We start from the raw sequence: 20,838 nt of genomic DNA, 5'->3' as shown, positions 1-20,838 counted from the left end.
GACAGCACATTTATGGTATGGGGCTGCGACTTGCAAGGTTGGAAATGTACAGAAAACCTTTTTAAGTAACATTCTTTCTCCACAGTAAGGAATGGTTCCACCATTTCCTTAAATGGCTGTTAGCCCAAATATTACTTGTGTTCTTTGATTAGTGATGGCATTGGTCCAAAAAAAAGGATTTGAATTTGGTTTCTTGTAAACCTAGTATTGGACGTTAGATATGCATGAATGGGCCTTCTTGGCACACCTGTCCTGGTTGAAGGGCACTGTCTACTTGTGACTTGTCTTTGCCTAGCAGCTTGTTTTCAACCAATTACCCAGTGTTTAAGGTTCAGAAGTATCTTTCATTCAGATGTATTCTGAAATTGAGCCCTGTAAATCAGGTGCAAAATACACAAAACTGTTACTGTTTGCTCTTAGAGGATACTCAAGAAAGACCTAAATTATACCTTTTTACAAGAGGCAAAAGTTTACACTAGTGTCAGAATCTTCTCATCTTAGGTATTTTTGTGGAAGATGGAGGAATTACCTATCAACAACTTGTTATTTCCTCCCCTAAAACTAATACAGAGCCAGCACATATTCTACTGACTTTATTTGGCATGCCTGCTGGCATTAACCTTGGCAAAGGAGTTCTTACAATACATTACCTTGCACAGGCATCTATTTAATATGCAAAAGGAAATTGTCTCTGGAGTTGGGAAAGCTGGAACCTTATCATTAGGCAAGCTTACATCTTGAAAGGTGATGCCCAGAAGCCAGAGATATGAATGCACCCCAGTGTCACCTGTGGCCCATGATTTGAAAGGATTCTGCCTTATGGTTTTAAAATCCTTAAAATCAGGTATAAAAAGCAGCACATCTTGAAAGAAATATCCAAGGGGCTATAGCAGCCAGCATGTAGGCTGTTACAAATCTACTCAGTTTTGGGTGGTGCTATTTTCTGTTTTTGGTGATTAGTACAGAGTTTTTATAAGTCTTAAAGGCCTTCCTGATGAAGTTTAAGCTGAGACCTGAAGGATGAGCGGGACTTAGCCAGGCAGAGGAAGAGAAAGAACGTTGTAGGCAGAGGGAAGTATATGTGTTTAAAGCCACGGCACGGTGGGTGGGAAGAGGCAAAGAACATGGTACCAGGAGCCAAGAGACCAGGGTGGCTGGAGCAGGATGAGCCAGAGGAAGCTAAACTTGGTGAAGTTAAGCAAAGTAATATTTCCAGCCCTAAAAGGAGCCATAAATTAAAGCTAAATATTTTTTGGACAGTATAGCACAGCTCCTTGAAAACAAAATTAGAAGGGTTCTATTTTTTTTATTCCTTAGCACGCTATATGACTCAGTATGTTTAATATATAAATTGTCTAATGCAGGCAGACCAAAAATATACACTTAAAATAGACAAGTTTTGGTATAGATCTTACCCAGTATCACTTATTTGAGTAATGTATTTTATCACATAAAACAACAAATATTGTCTTGTTTTGGACTGCTGATAAAATAACCTTCCCTAAGAGGAAATACATTTTCAAAAAAACTCTTGCATTGCAAGATTTCATTCTTGGCAAATGGTAGAAACTATTTTTTTCATTTTTCATGCCTAACTGATACTGCTGTGAAATCCTTTTAGTGGGCCTTCGTGGAGTTAACTGGTATTCCTTTAACCCAGTAAGGCAATCTGGAAAACAGGCAAAAAGGCATGTTTTTGAAGAAAGGAAAATACTGCATTGATACTACCCTCTAAGAGGAAAAGAAATACAAATAGCTTAAAACGTCATCATACCCAAGTATATGACATTAGGAAGGTAGCAAAAAAATTCCCTCTGGACTAAAGCATCTCCGCTATAATGAGTTAGTGAGGGGATAGATAAAAGCTACTTAAGTCCCTTCTTCTATATATGACTTGGTAGTTACTGAAGCCCATTTCTCTCTTAGATACTCATAAAGCAACATGTACAAAATTATTTCTTAAAAAAAAAAAAACTCTTTTAGGTTAATGTAGGAGCTTATATACTGAAGAGGTTCCAGGGAGGAAGAAAGTGTAACATTCAATTCCATGCAACTTAGCCAACACTGCCTCTCATGTGCATAAAAGGAGACTATGGATCTGACACATGCAGAATGCCAATGTTCTTTCCAAGTTTCAAGCTCATTTAACCCAAAGTTGACCTAATTTTACCTACTCTATAGTTTTAGTACTACCACTGGATTATTAAATTTAGAATTTTATCTTGACATATAATGATACAAAACTTTAAGTTCTCTAATTTCTTTTGTTGTTTGTTTGTGTTTTGGGGGGAGGGTAATTAGATTTATTTGTTAAAAAAATTTTTTTAAACGGGGGTCCTGGGGATTGAAACCAGGACCTCATGCATGCTAAACATGCACTCTACACTCTACCACTGAGCTATACACCCCCCTAATTCCTTTTTTTTAATCTTGATTCTTAAATATAGCCCAATCTTTAAACTTTGGAGAAAGAATCTGATAACCAAAGACCAAGTGCTTTTATCAGTTATATAATGACATACTGCCTGGATCAAACGGAAGATATTTCAAAAATACATTTATATATGTATCAAAAGCCTTAAATTTTTGCTTATCTGTTAAACCAACAATTCTAAGAATCTATTTGAAGGAAACACTCATGAATGTACACAAGATTCAGTGAAGTGTTGTTTATAACTGTGAAAAGATGTATATAGTCAAAATGTCCAATAGAGGATTAAATAAATTATGTTTCAGCCATACAACAGAATAATAAACAAATAAAAATAGAAGACTGTATAATGACCTGGGAAAAATGTTCACAATATATTGTTAAGTGAAAAAAGCAGAATACAAAACAGTATGCAAGTATGAGCCCATTTTTATAAAAATATACATATTTAGCAAAGTAAAAGGACAAATGATATTTACCAAAATATTAACATTGGCTGTCGTAACATAGTAGGATGATGGTTGATTTTGCTTAACCACCCTTTTTTGCCTATTTGAATTTTCTGTGATGAAGATTATTTTTTAAATGGGAAGGTAGTGAGGGAGTTACTAACTTCAGATTATCCCAATTGTGTCCCCAAAATTCCTTCTGGCAAAGTAAATGTTTCTGTTCAGCCTATAGCTGGGAAATTGTTTCTCCCTCATAAATTTGAATGTCCTTCCAGGATGACATTCACTTAAGGTGCCTTTTAGGCAAACTATACAAGAGCAATTGTTGATTTAAAAAAACCCCAAATATTCACATTAATTACCACCAAAAAAAAAAGTGAGAAGATACAAATCCTCACTTTAAAAAAGGAACAACCCAAGTACATACTACTAAATTATACAGAGTTATGTTATCTAAGTTTAGTTTATTGCAAAGATCAAGACAGCACACTAGAAGTTGGCGGCTTCTCTTTCACACCATTCGGAGCACTCACTCTGCTCATTTCATTCACTCACCCATGCAGAAAAGGTCTGTGCACACACAATGATGTCTGACGTTTCTTGGTTCCCATAGTATAATAGGAAACTTGACATTTCAATTAGAAAGGTAAAATGAGGACCCTTACCACCAGACTATAAAATTCCTCTTCTGGAAGAGGATACTATATAGGTTTTGAAGATAAGCTTTGGGAAAACCATATACCAAATGAAAGGGGCACCATTTCAAGAGCACTAGAACTACATTAAACTTATTAATGAATTCCAACACTCAATAATTTAACTCAAAAACAAATCTAGTCTTAACAAAAGCTCCAATGAATTAAAACTATCTTAACAGGCATAATGAACAGTGTAAACACTGTTAATGGGCACCAAGTTGAATAGGGCAGACAATATTTGCTTCTGCATTCACACTTAATTTCTCAATTACATTTTTTTAAAAATGGTGTTGCTTAAACTATGAATGTTTTACAAAAAAATTAATTTTAATAAATATGGCAAATGCTAAAAATCTAGCTAGGTTATCATGCAAGATATTATATAACCAAGACAAACTAAAATTTATAATAAAGGCAACTTGCATTCAAAATGAACTCTACCCTTATATTTTATTAAAAGGGCAAACATGAATTAACCCAGCTGCTTACTTGAATTACAAAAGTAACATGATTCAATATGAAAATAAGAAACTGTCTACAAATCTCTGACAGTAATAAATTGCAATATACAATGCATACAGGAGTCATACAGAGCAACAAACTCTTGTACAAAACAAAAATATTTTAATACCTTTAAAATCCAAATTTTTCTTTAAAATCATTCATGAAAAAGATTCTCAAGTCAGAATTAACACCTCAATTAGTCAAGCATTGGGAAGCTACATTACAGCTATTTAATGTACAAAGAGACATCTTTTCACCAGTCATTTCCTTCTAATGTCTCTGTTCTGGAATCATACACTTTTTCTACGCTCTCCATTCCATCATTTCTTCGGATCATGAAAACTGAATTTGTTGAACACCAGAAATCTAAGATTTGAAAGTTCAAATTGAGTAGAATTAAGGAAAAAATAGTTTAAAGCAATATATTATAGACATTCAAAGAATAAAAATAATAGACAATGAAAACCAAGTCTAGTTCCCAACCCAAATCTCCATTCACTCTACCTAAGGGAACTACTTTACTAACTTCTTGTGTATCTTTATAAAAATATTCTATGCAAATACAGTTGTCTCTTCAATATCCATGGGGGATTGGTTTAAAAATGCTCTGTGTATACCAAAATGTGCAGATGCTCAAGTCCCTTTGTTGGCCCTCTGTGTCCTCAGGTTCTGCATCCATCAATTCCACAGCTAAAGATTCAACTACAGATTGAAAACAGCACATGATCCGTTGTCGGCTGAATCCATGGGTGTGGAACCCAGGATACAAAGCACAGACTATATGAACATCTGTGTACATATTTTTAACTGTAAGAGAATACTGTACACAGTTATATTTTAAGAAAACAATTTTAACACCCTTCTTTATCAGATTCTTAATAATAACAGTTAACTACCTGTGATTTTTAAAGAAAAATCAATGAATATAATTTTTTTAAAGAATTTAAATACAAAGAAGGTACTTTACCTGTTGATATGATGTTGTGTAAACCATAACATTTTGTTGCTGACCATCTGCAGTTATTAAGCCAGCTGGTAACTGGTTAGCTAAAAGACAAAAAAAAAAAAAAAAAAAAAGTTAAAGCAGGAAAAGCATCTGCTTTCTTGGCCTAAACCTTAAGGTTGTGTCATTTTTTTCATTTTAAAAAAAGCTCCCTAAAAAGCACCTTTTTTTCCCTATAGCATTTTCTGATTTTCTGAATCTTCATTTCTCTAAAGTGTACTTTATAGTTATTGCCCATGTGCAGAAAAGATTGGATGGAATTTCTGATTCATAAGTAGACCTACACTATAAGGCTGGGCTGGGAGCAAGCCTTACATATCTAAGCAGCATATATTTTAAATATGAGAAATATATATACATATAAATTTTATAAGAAATACCACCATAGACCTTTTATTTCACCAATATGACTTAATTTTTAAGAAATCTTCAATTCAAATTTATTTAAATCCCAAGATTTTATATTATAAACAACAATTTTCAATATTTCTATCTTGTGTGAATCTTAAACCAAAAACTAGGACTACTGAAGTCAGTCTGAACTATTGGTAAAAGATTATAATCTGTGCAGAATTAAAATTTCTATGCTTATCCTTCACCGACTTCAAATATAAGGGCAGGAACTAGTAAGAGTTATTCAAAATAGTGCTATATCAAAACACTCAGTGCTTAAAAAAACAAAAACACAGTGCTACTATTCCAAAAGTTCCACTACTGACATATAGTATTAATCACTTCCAACAATCTACATGATGTGTAAGAACAATTCAGTTGTATACATGTAGCGTAACACTGCTTACTGAATGCCTCCTCCGTAAGCTCTTCACTTAGTCCATCCGTAGCTGTGACTGCTCCACCAATTCCTTTCTCTCCTTTCATAGCCTGGGGAAGGAAAATTAAAAAAGTAATCACTGGTATTCAGTAAAAAAAAACTCCAATAACAGAAGACATGTTTCCTAAATGAGAATACTTATTTCCTAAAATTAGGAGCTCTTATTATTACAAAAGAAAGTACTTATTAACACTTCTGGTTAATAACACAGAAAGAGGCACTTCAAAATGCTAACTTTTTATGTAAGTAGTCATCACAGGTTAGTAATGTTAATAATGACCTAGAAAATCTAAAATACTTATGAGTAAAAGTAAATTATTCTAATTCCACACAACATCAAAAAGAAAACAGAAGTCTACTTACAGATGTAGTCTGCAGAATACTATAATCAGCTATAAATCTACACGTGATCCAAGTTATCATTTAACTATATATACACATACATATGTATACACAAACATATACATATATACATTTAACTATATACATCAGCCAACTACGCAGTGCTGTAGTATCCAGTCTGTAGTTTAAAATTCCTAAATCAAAATTACAGTTTGGATCAAAGAACTACTAGTTTCTGTCTATGCTAAGGTTCTAACGATGCTGAAGATTTGGAAAAGTTCTGTAAAGAACTTACACATTCTCTTCCTACTTTAATCACTCTGTGCAGATATCACTAATTGAATGAGATTCCAACACTATTCCAACACTAAAGATATTATGAAAATATTTTGAAAGCAATGTGAATGTGACACCCAAATTGGAGTGTGGAAATAAGTATGCTGATCTCAACTCATTTTCACAAAATTCATACCACAGGCAAAGAAAAACCAAATAGGAAATGTAGAAAAATTCAATCAATAATAAGAATAGGACATAATTATAATTCCCTTTTCCTTATTTAAAAGGCCCCAAGCTTTGAGATGCTATCTCTTTAAATTAATAACAATAACAGCATGCGCTAACATTATCGAACACTCACTAAATGCCAAGCTAAGTGCTGTATGTGGGTTATTTTACTTAGTCCTCTCAATAACTGTGAGGTAGGTACTATTATATGCCTCACTTTACAGACCAGGAAACCAATGCCAAAAGTACTTAAATAATCTGCTCAGGGTCACAGAGTTCAGCATCCAGGTGGTCTGAATCCAGAATCCATGCTCTTAATCATTAACTATGCTGTCATGAGTAATTGAGAAAAAAGAAAGGACTTACTATTTAATATTTAAGCACAGTAATATAAGTGATTACATACTTCTGAGAAATGAGTAATACATTTAAAAAGTTAAAGTAAACAGAGTACCTCATTTTCTTAAAAGCATAATGGAAGACACTTTACTTACCTCTCTGAACTTCTGAAGGTATAACTTCAGAGGTTCTACATAACTGTCGAAGCCTAAGGTAGACATGGCAAAGAGAATATCTTCTCCATTGATTGTCTTCCGTTTCTCTTGATGGCATCTTTCACTTGCTTCAGATGTAATAAAGCTGATGAACTCACTTACACATTCTTGAACACATTCTTTGGCATCTTTTGCAATCTGAAGAGAAAAATCGTAAGTAAATCTGCAGGGAATATAACCATCACCTTCCTAACAACCTGCAAAAATAAAAGACTATTCAGAATAATAAATTTCAATTTATTACAGTTAACCTTTAATCTTTAATATATATGCTAATAACACAGACACAACATGTGCTATCAAAATTCCAACTCTCAGAGTCAGAGTAAAAACTCAAATATAAGTAAGAGAAGACCTGACAACTATTCACAGAAAACAGATAGACTTTAGGTGTAAAAGCAACCACTGGATGTCCCTACCACCCCAAAAGATAAAACTCTTACTAACCAAGTGCCCTAAGAAAATCAATCCTGTCATGTCTGGAGTGTACTGTGGGCTAGACTTAGGTACCACTTCTCTGCCCTGGCATTTCCCCCAAAGAGGACACCAGAAAATTTTTAAAAACAAACTACACACTGAATTCATGTAAAACTTACAAGGGAGTGACATTTTTATTAATGAAGATACAAAGTGTCAGGTACAGGTTTTGAGTTTACAAAAAAAAAAAAAAAAAAAAAAAGCCTACCAAAAGCAGCATACACCTGCCATCTCATTATAAAAACAATTCTCTTCCTAGGGTTCTAGGGTTTGAAAGTGAAATTCTAGTGGATTACATCATGCAATTCCAAAGCCACTTCTAACAGGAATGACAAAAATCCTTGCTGAAACCTACAGTGTTTCACCTCAAAGCCTATTTTACATCCTGGAGAAAAGTCACAAGAGTTGCATAAATGCAGTCAAGCAAGATGATATAAGGAGAGCTGTATTCATAACTAGATTTTCTAGCAGCTACACTAAAAAAAAACCAGGTGAAATTGTTTTTAATAATATAGTTTGCTTAACCTAATAAATCGAAAATATTATTTAAGCACAGAATTAATTTAAAAATTGAGATATCTTAAATACTGTCAATCAACTAACTATAAACTTCATTTTTTTTTTTTTTAAATTGAGATTTTTTTTCCCCATACTAAGCCTTCAAATTCTGGGGTGTGTTTTACATTTACAGTACATTTTAATTCAGACTGGCCAGCATCTCAAGAGCTTGATATCCACATGTGGCTAGTGGCCACAGTACCAGGCAGCACAGGCCCGGCCCAGGAAGCAACATCAGCACTTGTGCTTCTTCCCTTAAAACATTAGGAGGACCTCTCAGGTGATATATTTTAATAATGTATTTCTTTGTAAGCTTTATTACTTTCCTAAGTATTTTCTGAGCTATAATAAAGTGAGAGAAAAGCTTATTATGCAATATAAAACAACATAAAGTATGGATTTTAGTTCAGACCAAGTGATAAGTAGAGTGACAATGAGTTCTTAAAACCTATTAATACTGTTTATACAGCTATCTCATAAGACAAAACTATTTTTAAAAATCATGCCAGCTGAATTTAAATGTACGTTAATATTTATAACTATATACAGTTTCCAAGTATAAGGATTTTAGGGAAAAATCCTCACTACATCCATATCAGGCTAACATGACCCAATTTTGCTACAACATTATGGAAGTTACAACTTCATATGCCCAAACCTGTCAGTTCTGACAATGCACCTATTTTTAAAGTAATTCTTAATTCTGTTTTATCTGCTTCCAGTAAGGTGGGGAGAGGGGAGCACTGGAGGACATGAGAGAACTGAAACTGGAACACTGCTCAGTAACTAGGTATGTAGAATGGGAATATCTATTTAGCTGAAAGGCTGAATGACTGAAATCAATAGCTAATTATTTTCATGAATTACATTTTCATGTAGTTTTACACCCCCCCGCTTCCCTATCCCCAAGGGAAAAAAAAAACCTAGTCAAATTTCTCCTCTGCATTACCTTTCCCGTTTGAGGTATGGCATTTTTCATTATCCTTGCAACATTTGCAATTGGAAGATATATATCTTGTTCTCTAAAACTTTCTTTTGAACCGTTTGTGTCTTCATGATCATTCATGCTGTCCTCAGTATCTAAAATAAAAATAGCAGTTTAAAGTTTCTCATAATTTGTACTTCAAGATAGAGAAGACTACCTGAAACAATCTAAGAATCATTCTGGTTTATTTCCTAGTCATTTTTAGAGGTTTGGATAGCTGTTTTCACAGTTTTCTTAGGGCCGTAACTGAACCTCTTAATTTCAAACCCACTGCCTAGAATACTTTTATTCTCAACTCTGCCTACTAAATCCTACTTACCCATTCTCCAAAAAGCTCAAATCCATCTCCATAGCACCTTCAGAATTGATCTCTCCTTTCACAAAATATCACAAGTGCTTCTTTGTGTGTTTTCTCTGACATACTTTATGATTCTTATTTCTCATTCCCCCTCTTAGATTTCTACTTGAGGCCAGGGATCAGCTTTGTGTCCTTCCTAGAACTTGGTATAGCACCTTCAACATAGAAGGTGCTCATAAATATCTGTTACATAACTTAGCTATAAGAGACTACACTGAACTATGGCTCCAGGCAAACTGCTAGATTAAGAGGCTGTATGTTTACCCAAAGCCAAGTTTATAAAGAATGGAAAAACTGGACTTGACCATTACTGACCCAGTAATAGTTTTTGAGCAAAGCTATAGCAGTAATCCAATGTTCTTCTGTAAGTAAACTTCTCACTCTTTATTAAATAAAAAAGGTACTTAAGCTGACTCAATTTACACTTTCATATGCTTAAAATGATGTTATCAAAGTTAACTTCAGTACCTGTTTTAGGATGAATAATCACCCACCACCCAGCTGCCTTCTACAAAAATGTATCTTACAGTTTTTTAATCTTACACATCATAATGCCACAAAGTAAATTATTTCTGATAGGTCAATATAATACTGACATTCTAGTACCTGACATAGTTCAAACTCAATAATGAATAAAAAACAAAAATAAGTCTATTCATAATACTAGAAACATAACAGCTGGCCACCTACCCTCTAAAAACTATTCAATTTACTGTATCAATTGAATTAGAATTTGCTATATTTAATGCTTAAATAGGAAATTAGTAACAAAAAATTTTTTAAAGTGTACCAGCTTTAAAAAGGCATACTTTTAAAGAATTCTTTTCTAGAACCCATCATTCTTTTGAAAACTACTTTTAATAAAAAATAGCACAGTATACCTTTTTAGACTATCACTGAACTGTGACACAAGATCACTAATTTTACTGTAAAGACAAAAGTAACCTAAAACATCACATCAATAACATTTCTAATTTGTTTCTACTTGTGAATTTTTTTCTGTGGCTTTCTTACCATCATGAGGCTGTATAACGTAATGACTTCCTCCAATATAGTCTGCAGAAATTCCTAGTTGAGAAGCATCTGTTGTAGAGCTGTCACCATCCATCTGTGAGGAAAAAAGGTTTTCAATACTCTTCAGTTAAACTTGTCTAAAAATTATATAATAGAGTCAATGCTCATAAACTGTCCTAGGATGGATCAATTACATTTTTCATAGCCTTAAGCTTACTAAAAGAAAACATGTATATTTCCTGATTTGGAAACCTTTTGATAACTTGCCAGTGATTCAGGAGTCTCCTATCCACCCTCCATAAGTGATAAGCCTAAGACCAACAGGGAAACAAAACAAGGAAATGAATCTAAAACACACAGCTCTATCTTTTCAATTGCATAATCCTCAAATATCATAGAGGTACCCTGACTTACAACCTAATTTATCCCTGGAATCACAAGTAAAGCCAAAATCAGCTTAGTAGTCCCCTGGAAGTCACCTATATCTACCACCTTCAGCTCTCCTGCTAAAACCTGATATTCCTATGCAAACTCCTTTGCTCTTGCTGCAAACTTTCTTTACTGTCTCACAGAAGTTCCACAATAGACAATGTTTTGGTACAAACTGTTGTTTGGTATAAGAAGCATATGGATTCCTTGCACAGTTCTGTACCCATGCAACCGAAAAGTACACCCACATTTTGCACAAGCTCATCAACTCTTCCCCCCTCTCTCAAACTTTTGAGTCTTTAAAGGAAAAAGAAAAGGAGGGGTCAGGGAGATTAGAGATCTGCATATAAAGATAGGAAAATGAAAACCACACACAAAAAAAGATAGGAATATGATAACCACAAAAATGACCATCTTAAAAGAAGTCTGCTTAATTTTGCTCAGAGGTAAATGAATTCTAAGAGGGAAAATCTGGGGGAAAAGAAAATTGAACCATCAGCCCTGAACTGTCTCTATTTCATTTTACCAACATGGCAAATCCTGGAAGTCTTTCTGTTTTGCAAATAATACTATTCAAAACAATAAGGGACTGACTATTTGTGGATGGAAAAATTCTGAATGCATTACCTGGATAAAAAGTATAGCAAAAATTAAGTGCAATTTTTACATGCTTTCAGGCCAAGTCAAAAAGAGACACTTGATCCTAAATGTTTATCAAGGCCTAGGACACAGCACAAACAATGTTATTAATTGCAATATTTGAATCCTTATGTAACACGTCTTCTTCTCCATCTCTGTTGGTTTAATCTAATACTAAAATACCAAGCTAACGTCCAAGTCTTCAATAATAACGGCGTTTCTTTGATGCATCTATTGACTGTGTTATCAAACTGTAAATAAAGCTACATTTCCATAATTTATATAGCTGTTTTAAAGGAGCAGAGAATAGAATTCATCTACCTTTAATAATCTGTGAAAGTACAGGGTACCTATTTATTGATGCTTTTTAGTAGCCTCTAAGGGGAGGTAAACAACTGTCTGTGAGTTCTGATTTTGACTCTCCTATTGATTCCAGAAAACAAATGTCCCTACTGGTCAAAAGTTATTTCTATATAAAATGGAAATAACAATTTTGCCTTTCCCATCTTAAACAGCTAATATATAAATAAGTATGAAATATTACCCAAATATAAAATGCTATTTTGATCCTAAAATGCTAAAAAGATACCAGTAGAGTAGTCTTTAATAGATATGATGATGGATTTATTAGCCATGAAAGAGAGCTCAATTAGGATGGTTGTGAATTGATCAGTTTTCAGAATGCCCTAGGGGAGATGAAGATGCAGGAGACAGGACTGAGGTGGTTGTCTGAGAGCCTACATCTGGAAACAAATCTAATTTGTTTTTTTGGGAAGGGGAGAGGGGTCAGTAACAAATCCTTTGCTATGTCTACAGGATAGCCTGAGTCTTTTTTAAATTAGCTGATGAGCAGGACACTGTTTAAATAACCATGATCTGAGAGATTAATCAATTTACAAATACAACATAAAAAAGTATTAAAGGCAAATGATTTAAATCACATTATCCTGTCATGCACTGGAATTAGCAGCAAGATTATCATTGGGATTAATAGCATTAATCTCTAAACTTCAGTCTTCTAAAAAATATTTCTGAAAGTATTTCCTAGAGTTGTCAGAATTAAATAAAGAATAGAAACCTGCTAAGGACAATGTTTGGCACACAGTGTACTCAGGAGATGTCAGAGATCTTGTCCTCTCTCCTTTGAAAATAAGCCGCACATCATCTGCTTAGCTGTATGTGTCTTTGGTGCTCTGCAAGTTTTAGCTTTTTTGTCATCTCATTGCACTTTGTCTTCCTCTCCTTTACCTTTCTACCATTAAACTCCTGCCGCATACTTCAATCCCAGTGTTCCTCCATCCTCCAGAACTCTTTCTGATTTATGCAACTCTGCAAACCAAATATTAATGTTCCCATCTTTGAATCCCCAAGGCTCTTAGAATCCTCCATTCAACAAATTAGCCTCATCTTTGATGCTTACAACATGCTAGCTACTCTCCTATATATATAACGATGGGGAAAAACTTGCTAGAGCTATCCCAAAGGTTTTTTTCTAGGTCTAAAACTTATATAAAAATTTACAAAGTAGATTATAGATTGTAACTAAGCCAGTCAATAAATATTTACCAATATTTGCACTTAGTAAGCACTCACTATTTATCAGGTCCGTGCTATGTGCTGACAGCATCACAGGTCAACAACAAAGACAAGGTCTCTGTCCTCATCTTGCAGAGAAGACAAATGTTACGTAAAATGGGGACAGGCGAAAGGGGTGGTGAGCACAGCCTTAGTATTTCCAGGGCACAGGCTCTGGAATCAGATCACCTGGTTTGAATTCCCTGCTACTTACTGGCAACCGAGATGAAACTAGGACTTACCATGTTAAGACATAGCGTAGTACAACAGGAGTACTCACTAAATGTTATATATAGCTATTAAATAATTACAAATAATTAGTTGCTAGTGCTAAGGAAAACAAAGATGTTTTGTTACAGGCTTTAGGAGTTTATCCCGTAAAGGACTCACTAGTCTAAAGAGTCAAGGGAAGGCTATCTTAAGGAAATGACATGTAAGCTGAGACTTGAAAGATGAATAGCAATCAGGCAAAGAAAGAGGGGAAAGAATGTCCCTGGCAAAGGAAACAGAAATAGTCCTGGTGGATTGGAATGAGCTAAGTAGAGGGCGGATGAAGAAGTACCTTGTGGACAAGAGTAAATAAAAGAAGAGTTTTAGCAGAAGAGTGCAAATCAGATTTCTTTTTTAAAAGATCACTTTGGCTGACAATCCAGTGCAGGATATGAACTGGAGGGGAGCAAGAAGGGGGGCAAAAGGCCAATAAGGACCATAATGCTGCATTTAGGGCATGTGTTCAGGCCAGATGATGAACATTCCCAGTATCTGGTCCAGAACAACAGCACTAGAGATCAGGAGAAGCAGAGAGACTACAGAGCTTTTTCACTGGTAAAATCAACAGACTTGGTGACTGACTCAACAGGAGCTAGAGGAAGAACCAAGGATAACACTGGGATTCTTACAGCTGGGCAGACAGATGGCTCTCCCCAGAGAATACAAACGGGAACAGGAGTGTTGAGCGATGCAAAGAGCCTAGATGAAGTTGGTGACCAGGAATGTTTAGTGGGACCAATATGTCCAGTTGTGATACTTACAAGGCCTGATATAAGAACAGAGAAGCTTAAGTGCTGGATTCCATCCAGACAACAAAGAGGGAAGAGCACATAGGATAATGATGGGAATGGGTAAAATGATGAATCATTAGCTCCAAGGGAACTGATAAATATGGACAGAGTAGTTAAATCCCATTAATTTTTTGACTTTTCTAATTATTTAAACTAATAATACTGTTTTCTAAAATATTATGTGAAGTAAATGGTCAGCTGACTAAGCTAATAAATTTCACTCTAACTTTTTTGATGTAGCAATATTTTAACTATACTTGTTTGTATAGTTTTAACAAAAACAATTTGTTGCACAAACCCAGTAAATAGTGACCCCTTTAATATGTTTAGCATTTATTGAACACTTTCTAAATATCTCATGCAATGCTCATGACCCCACGAAGCAGGTGAGAAAATTGAGGTTATATGAGGCTAATGATTTGCCAAAGGTGGCACACTAAATGGGACTGAAGTCCAGAGTCTCAGATCCAAGTACTTTACAGTGTTTGTTCCTGACAGTTTTTCAAATAGTCCTTAAGCGTAAATCTGTAATTTTTCCCCTCTAAATTCTGAATCTACTGATTGTATATTGAAAACATAAGGACAGTATTTGCGAAATGGTAAGAAATGCACCTGATTTCAGGTTAGTCTTACCAGAAGGCTTGACTAGGAGCACTGGCTTAGGACAGACTACCTGGGTTTGAAGTTTGGCTCCGACGTCTAGCTGTGTATCTTCACTTACCATCCTTTCTGTGTTTCAACTTGCCCATTTTTAAAATGAAGTTGCTATGAGAAGTGAAGTTGTGTAAGAAGCACTTAGCACGTGCATGATACACAGTAAGAACTCAGCAAATTTAACCTAGTATTATCACTGTCCCTTCAAATACAATTCTCATTATTCTTCCCAGGTGTAAAGTGTCCTCTCTCACAAAACCCCTTTCACCTGTTCTCTCGAGCAATTCCTTTTTATCTCTCTTTGAAGATAAGAAATAATACAAAGATTCCTTTTTATCTCTCTTTTAAGATAAGAAATAATACAAAGATTCCTCATCTGTAATACCAGCTTCTTCATTCTTCCTTAAACATGCTTAGTCTCCCTAATTAAACACACTTTAGTGCATACAGACATATAAAACCTTAGGTCTGCTCCACACCCTGTCTGGTTATCATTCTCACCCTGACAGTCCTTACATACCTCTTCATTTCCTATGTAGACTCCAAAACATATGCTCCCACCCCAACATGATACTGAAACTGCTCTCAAAATTTGCCAATGATCTTGCCTTCATCCTACTTGACTGTTCTTTGTAGTGCTGGCCACTGCTGACTCCACAGTGATGCCTGGAATTCTTTTCTTCCTGGTTTCCAAAGCAATATTCTTTCCTTCCCACTTCCTAACTGTTAGTTTTATCCAACAATCATTTTCTTTCTTTCTTCCCTTTACTTTCTTAATAAAATCATTAAATGTCACTTCTATGCTCATAAATCCTACATCTACAGCCCTATCTTGACTGCCACTCAAGCAAGTGATGCCTGTAAAATATGTCTGCTATGCCACCACTGCAAACTTAAGTTACTGGAAAATGAAATTCACTTTCTCCATCCCCTGCAAGGAGGCAATGGATAAGAGCTCCTTTTGAACTACTGCAATTCTATTAAGAATAATGCCATCTCTGAACTCTTCCTGGCTAATTATACCAGTGTCATCTTAAGTTCCCCCCCTCCTCCAAGTTCTACCTAATCTATAACCTGTTTTAAAACGTTTTCCGGATATGCCCTTCCTTTTCTATCTCCACTGGATTAATACCCAACCCACCTGGGTACATATTGTTTTAAGACTAAACTCGCTGAAACATTGTTTCTATAGCTCTTGAACCTATAATGGTTCTAAAAGTCTTCCCATCAGATCCAAACCTAGTTTTCATGGCTTTACATGAGTAGTCCCCCTATTTAACCTAAATAAACTGGTTTCCAACTCTTATCTTCAAGGCTGATTTAAAAAAAAAAGGAAAAAAAACTTTTGCTTTATTTAGGGGTCACCAGGTACAGTTCTTTTGTTTTAGGAGTCAGGCAATCATGTCTCAAAGAAGTCGTGACATGCGTGACATCACAGATAGAGTAGCAGATTCAGAACCAAGTATCCAGACAGGCCAAGTGGCATCTCTTCACTAGATTATCCTATGAAATCCCCACCTAGACCATGCAGATCTACTTCTCAACCACTAAACATAAGTCACACACTCCTGCCTTCAGCTTTTGCTTTTGGTGATACCCTCCACCTATCCAACCTTATACACCCTTCAAGACTTAGTTCAAGCCCTATGGCTCCCTCCATAACATTCCCAACTACCCAGGCCAACCCCATCTCTCTTCTTTTCACTTGTGTTACCCTTAGAACCAGCATTTTCCACACATAACTCTCCTCTAAGTATCCAATTTGACTAAAGCCCTACCAGCTCAACAGACAGCCTCTTGAGAGCTGGGACAACACTCAGGGGCCCCGAGGAAACACTTAATACATGCAAGTCACTAAAAAGAGGGAATCTCCAATCAGGAAGCTCCAATATAAATCAGTTATAATTTTGTTTCCCACTAATTACTGTTCAAGCCTGATTAACAACCCAGGGTAAAACATACTTACTGTCATGAAATACTGTGTGAACCGTGTTGTCAGTGGGACTCAAGAACACCTGTCTAAGAAGGGGTCTAATCCTTCCTTGCCCAATTTCAACCTAGAAGACAAACATCTATTAGTAGCCAAAAAGCAAAGCCTATAGGCTTTCTTCCTAGCAAGATTTAAAAAAGCATGAATAATTTTACCTACACTATTTTTATTTAATGGAGTACATGGTTACAAAATGGTGCAAAAAGCAAGCACCCAATAAATGCTGAATTGGAAGACATATTTTGGAGAACTTACAAAAAAGTTAATGCCATCGGGGGGAGGTACTGCTTTTCCAACATAACCCTATATTTAGTCATGTTCATCATAAATATTCATCACAACACATCAAATTATGTAAAATGCAAGAGACCAAAAATTACATATCTAAACTATTTAAAATATCAACACCAAGACACAAGCACCCCACTTACCAACTTAATTTTTTGGTGATGGTTTCCTTAATGTTTTAGAGTGAGATTTAGGGTCCAAAAGCTCAAAAGGGGAGACAAATTTATTTCAGAATACACTGTTTTTAAATTAAATATCTCAGATTGTAGTGGGAAGAAGATACATGTGGTCCAGAGAACATCCAGAGAACACCACCACAATCATGTAAGACCTGTATTTATCATTTTAAAGCACCACCATTTTGGACTAAAACGGCATCTCAATAGCACTTCATTCTCACTATAAGGCATAAACAGCTGAATAAATTGGCATCAGTTACAATGGTACAATTTCCATTTCTCATTTGCTCTTTTCCTTTTTTTCAAGTGAAACAAGGGGGGAGTAAAAACGTTATCTTTTCAGTGTTAATTTTTAAAAGAAAAATTACTGATATGCATTCAAGGATGAAGCCTAGTGAACAGCTGAAAAAACTGTAACCACTGAATTGAATTTTTAAATGCCATTACAAGGGTCCAGCCGGCAAAGACTGGCTGACATTGTCTACTGTGCTATAATCTTAAAAGCAATTTCTAATTTCATTCCAAATATTGTCATCTTTCTAACCCCAAAGCTGCCCAGAAAATTCCTTCCTTGTAGCTATAACTGTTATTTTCTAAAGGGTGTCTCTGGGGAAAAAAATCCTCAGAACCCTTAAAATATAGGAACTATATATATTTATGTATTTTTGCTGGGGGGGGGCGGCGGGGAGTGCCACACTTCACAATCATTCACCCAAGTAGTTGAGTCAGTATGTATTTAGATTCTATATATTAAAGAAAAACACTATCACCTCATATGGCATGTATTTTCTTAAAGGCAGGTTATGATATATGTGAAAACTCAAGGGAATGCATACATCTGTTTAATGTTTAAAGAAATGCAAATTTGTATCCAAGAAAAGCAGCAGACCCTTCCTCCACCCTCCATTCTTTGGCATCCACAACCAGAGTTTTGCATCAATATAATCCTTAAATTAAACTACAGGAGCAGCGCAAGGAGGGAACAATTGCCTTTTAAGGAATTTTGGCTAAACTTTCAATACTTTACAGATAGAACCCCTATTTGTTAATGCCACTTATATTGATCAGTTTACCTCATCACTTTATGTTGTTGATTAGTTTCCATATAAGAGCCGAAACTAACCCTATGAACTGTGGAATCCATGCAGGTTTGTGGGATGCTATTTTTTAAGGTCATACGCTACCTAACCTTGCTTAAATCTTGTTAGAGTACTTCGGGCAAGAACACGACTTGTGGGTGCTCTGTAATTCTTTGTTCTCCGAGACTACTACTCCTAAAGCCCGGTATATCTTCCCCGCCTCCCACCGAAGATTAAAACCTTAGTCTAATCCAGACGGCTTCCTTCCCACCTTCAGGGCAAGTCCAGGGACCGCAAGCCGCCAGATGGCTGCATTCTTTTCGTGTAAACCAGACTGCGGGGAAACCAAATCCATTCCTTCCTCCCGGGGACCTCGCTTCCTCCCCATGAAGGTGCGCGGGCTGGACCCGGCCCCACAGACCGCCGGGCCGACCTGTCAGTCTCGCCCGTGCGGCGCGGACGCCCCTGGCGCGCATCCCCCCGACTCGCCCGGCCCAGGCCCTGGGCCTGCGCCCAACGCCCGCCGCCCGCACGCCGCGCGGCACCCGGGGTGCCGGGGCAGACAAAGCGTTCTGGCCCCGCCATGCCCCCGCGGGCGGGCGGAAGGGGGGCGCTCCCCGGGGACCCCCGCGCCGCGACCAGGCCGGGGGACAGGATCCGGGCCGGGGGTCCGGGCGGCGTCCCCCCGCCTGGCTCTCCGCACAAAATGGAGCCGGCCGGGGTGCCGCCGAGAGAGGAGCCCGACGGTGCCCCGGCGCCCCCTCCTCGGCCTAGGGCCCGGAGCTCGGCGGTGGCGGGCAGGAGGCGGCCTGGCCCGCGTCCCGCCGCTCCTCGGCCCGACGCACAAAGAGCCGCGCCGCGGCCCCGCGCCCGCTCCCCGGCCGGGCCCGCAGCGGGAGCGGCCTCGCAAGCGCCAGCGCGGCCCCGGCCCCGGCCCGGGCGGGAGGGCGGGCGGGAGGGAGGCAAGTGCCCCCGGCCGCGGCGGCGTTGGCGGCGGGGACGGCGCCGGGAGGAGACGGACATTTCATTCGAGCTAAAGTGGAGTCGGTTTAGGAGCGATCATTGGCCGAAGCGAGACACAAACCTCCAATGCAGCCCTGGTTGGCTCCCGTCTCCAATCGGCTGTTTGGTTGGACAGAAAATGGCTGCGAAGGAACCAGTCCCAGCGCGGAGCTCCGCTTCCAGGACTCAGCCTCCCCTCCCTCCGCCGCAGGCCGCTTCCCTCGGCGCGACACCCTCCCTCCGCGCCTCCCGCGCGCCCGCCCGGCCCCGCCCCGCCCCGGCCCCAGCCACGCCCCAGGCCACGCCCGGTGCGCCGAGCGGCCGCAGCTGCGCGCGCCTGCAGAGCGGGCTGCGGTGGGCGCCGGGCAGTCTTTGCGCCGCGGCAGGAGCGGGCCGGCGGCCTCCTTGCTCTGCAGGGGCTTCGTGCTGCCGGGCCCCGGGCGTGATGCTGCTAAGGTCAGTGAGGGCTTGCGTCCCGAGGTGTTTTTCCCGGGCCTTTCGAAGCGTAGTTACTCAGCCCTCCCTCTCTTTTCAATTCCTTCCTCCCCTTCCACGTGAAAGTGCCTCACCCGCCTGTGTGCAGCCTTCCTGCGCCTCGATTTTTAAGAAGGGGAAACCAAGGGCAGAAGCCGCCGGCCAGGGCGACACCCGAGCTACAGGTTGATTTGAACGACGGTTGCCACCTGGAACGCTTTCAGTACCTCGTGTTTGCCTTGTGTCCCTGTTGACGTTGCCACATGCACAAAGCTCCCTCTCACTCGATCACTGAAGTCGGCTGTTCGTTTTTCACATTTCACCTACAGATAAATCCTCTCTTCAGGTTTAACAAGCTGGTCAGTCTAGCCAGCCTTCACCCCAGCTTAAAATGTTGCATATCCTGTCCCCCACCCCCATAATATTTGCAACAAGATACGTGTCTTTTCCCAACTAGATGACATTTGGGCTGCAAGAATCCATGGCCCGTTCTTGCCTCAGTGCAGCCAAGCTCCCTCGCTGTTTTGCCTGACTGCAGGCTGGATCAGACTTCTCTCGGCTGTGACCATCACAAACGGGCGGTGAGCCAGGCATCACTCACGGCAAAGAGGGCAGGATTTTTGCAGCCGGAGCCGGGAATCGGGTTTCTTTTACTTTCACTAAACAAGTGGCCCGGTGCCACATTAAACTTTACAGCTTTAATTAGTGAAAAATATATAGACATGATTTATTTATTAAGCTCCTACTGTTTCTCTG

At 38.2% G+C, this 20,838-nt stretch overlaps 1 protein-coding gene across 8 annotated transcripts; it reads right to left on the bottom strand.

The window, feature by feature from the left end:
* Positions 1–4,009: 4,009 nt before the first annotated feature.
* On the bottom strand, positions 4,010–19,840 carry NFYB (nuclear transcription factor Y subunit beta). Of its 8 annotated transcripts, none has more exons than XM_074375154.1 (8): positions 19,691–19,840; positions 17,037–17,127; positions 10,713–10,806; positions 9,305–9,435; positions 7,261–7,458; positions 5,886–5,967; positions 5,050–5,129; positions 4,010–4,448 (listed from the first exon to the last, which is right to left on the bottom strand). In XM_074375154.1, exons 2-8 carry the CDS (start codon positions 17,040–17,042, stop codon positions 4,416–4,418), a joined length of 624 nt encoding a protein of 207 aa, XP_074231255.1. In that variant the 5' UTR covers positions 17,043–17,127; positions 19,691–19,840; the 3' UTR covers positions 4,010–4,415. The 8 variants fall into 8 exon arrangements, with proteins under 8 accessions (XP_074231255.1, XP_010968751.1, XP_010968749.1 ...); XM_010970449.3 differs by lacking the exon at positions 19,691–19,840 and adding an exon at positions 18,847–19,520; XM_010970447.3 differs by lacking the exon at positions 19,691–19,840 and adding an exon at positions 18,878–19,520.
* Positions 19,841–20,838: the final 998 nt, after the last annotated feature.

This window comes from Camelus bactrianus, chromosome 12, assembly GCF_048773025.1.
Source record: "Camelus bactrianus isolate YW-2024 breed Bactrian camel chromosome 12, ASM4877302v1, whole genome shotgun sequence".
NCBI lineage: Eukaryota > Metazoa > Chordata > Mammalia > Artiodactyla > Camelidae > Camelus > Camelus bactrianus.
The sequence above is the reverse complement of the archived record's forward strand: the minus strand, read 5'-3'. Positions and strand labels throughout refer to the sequence as shown.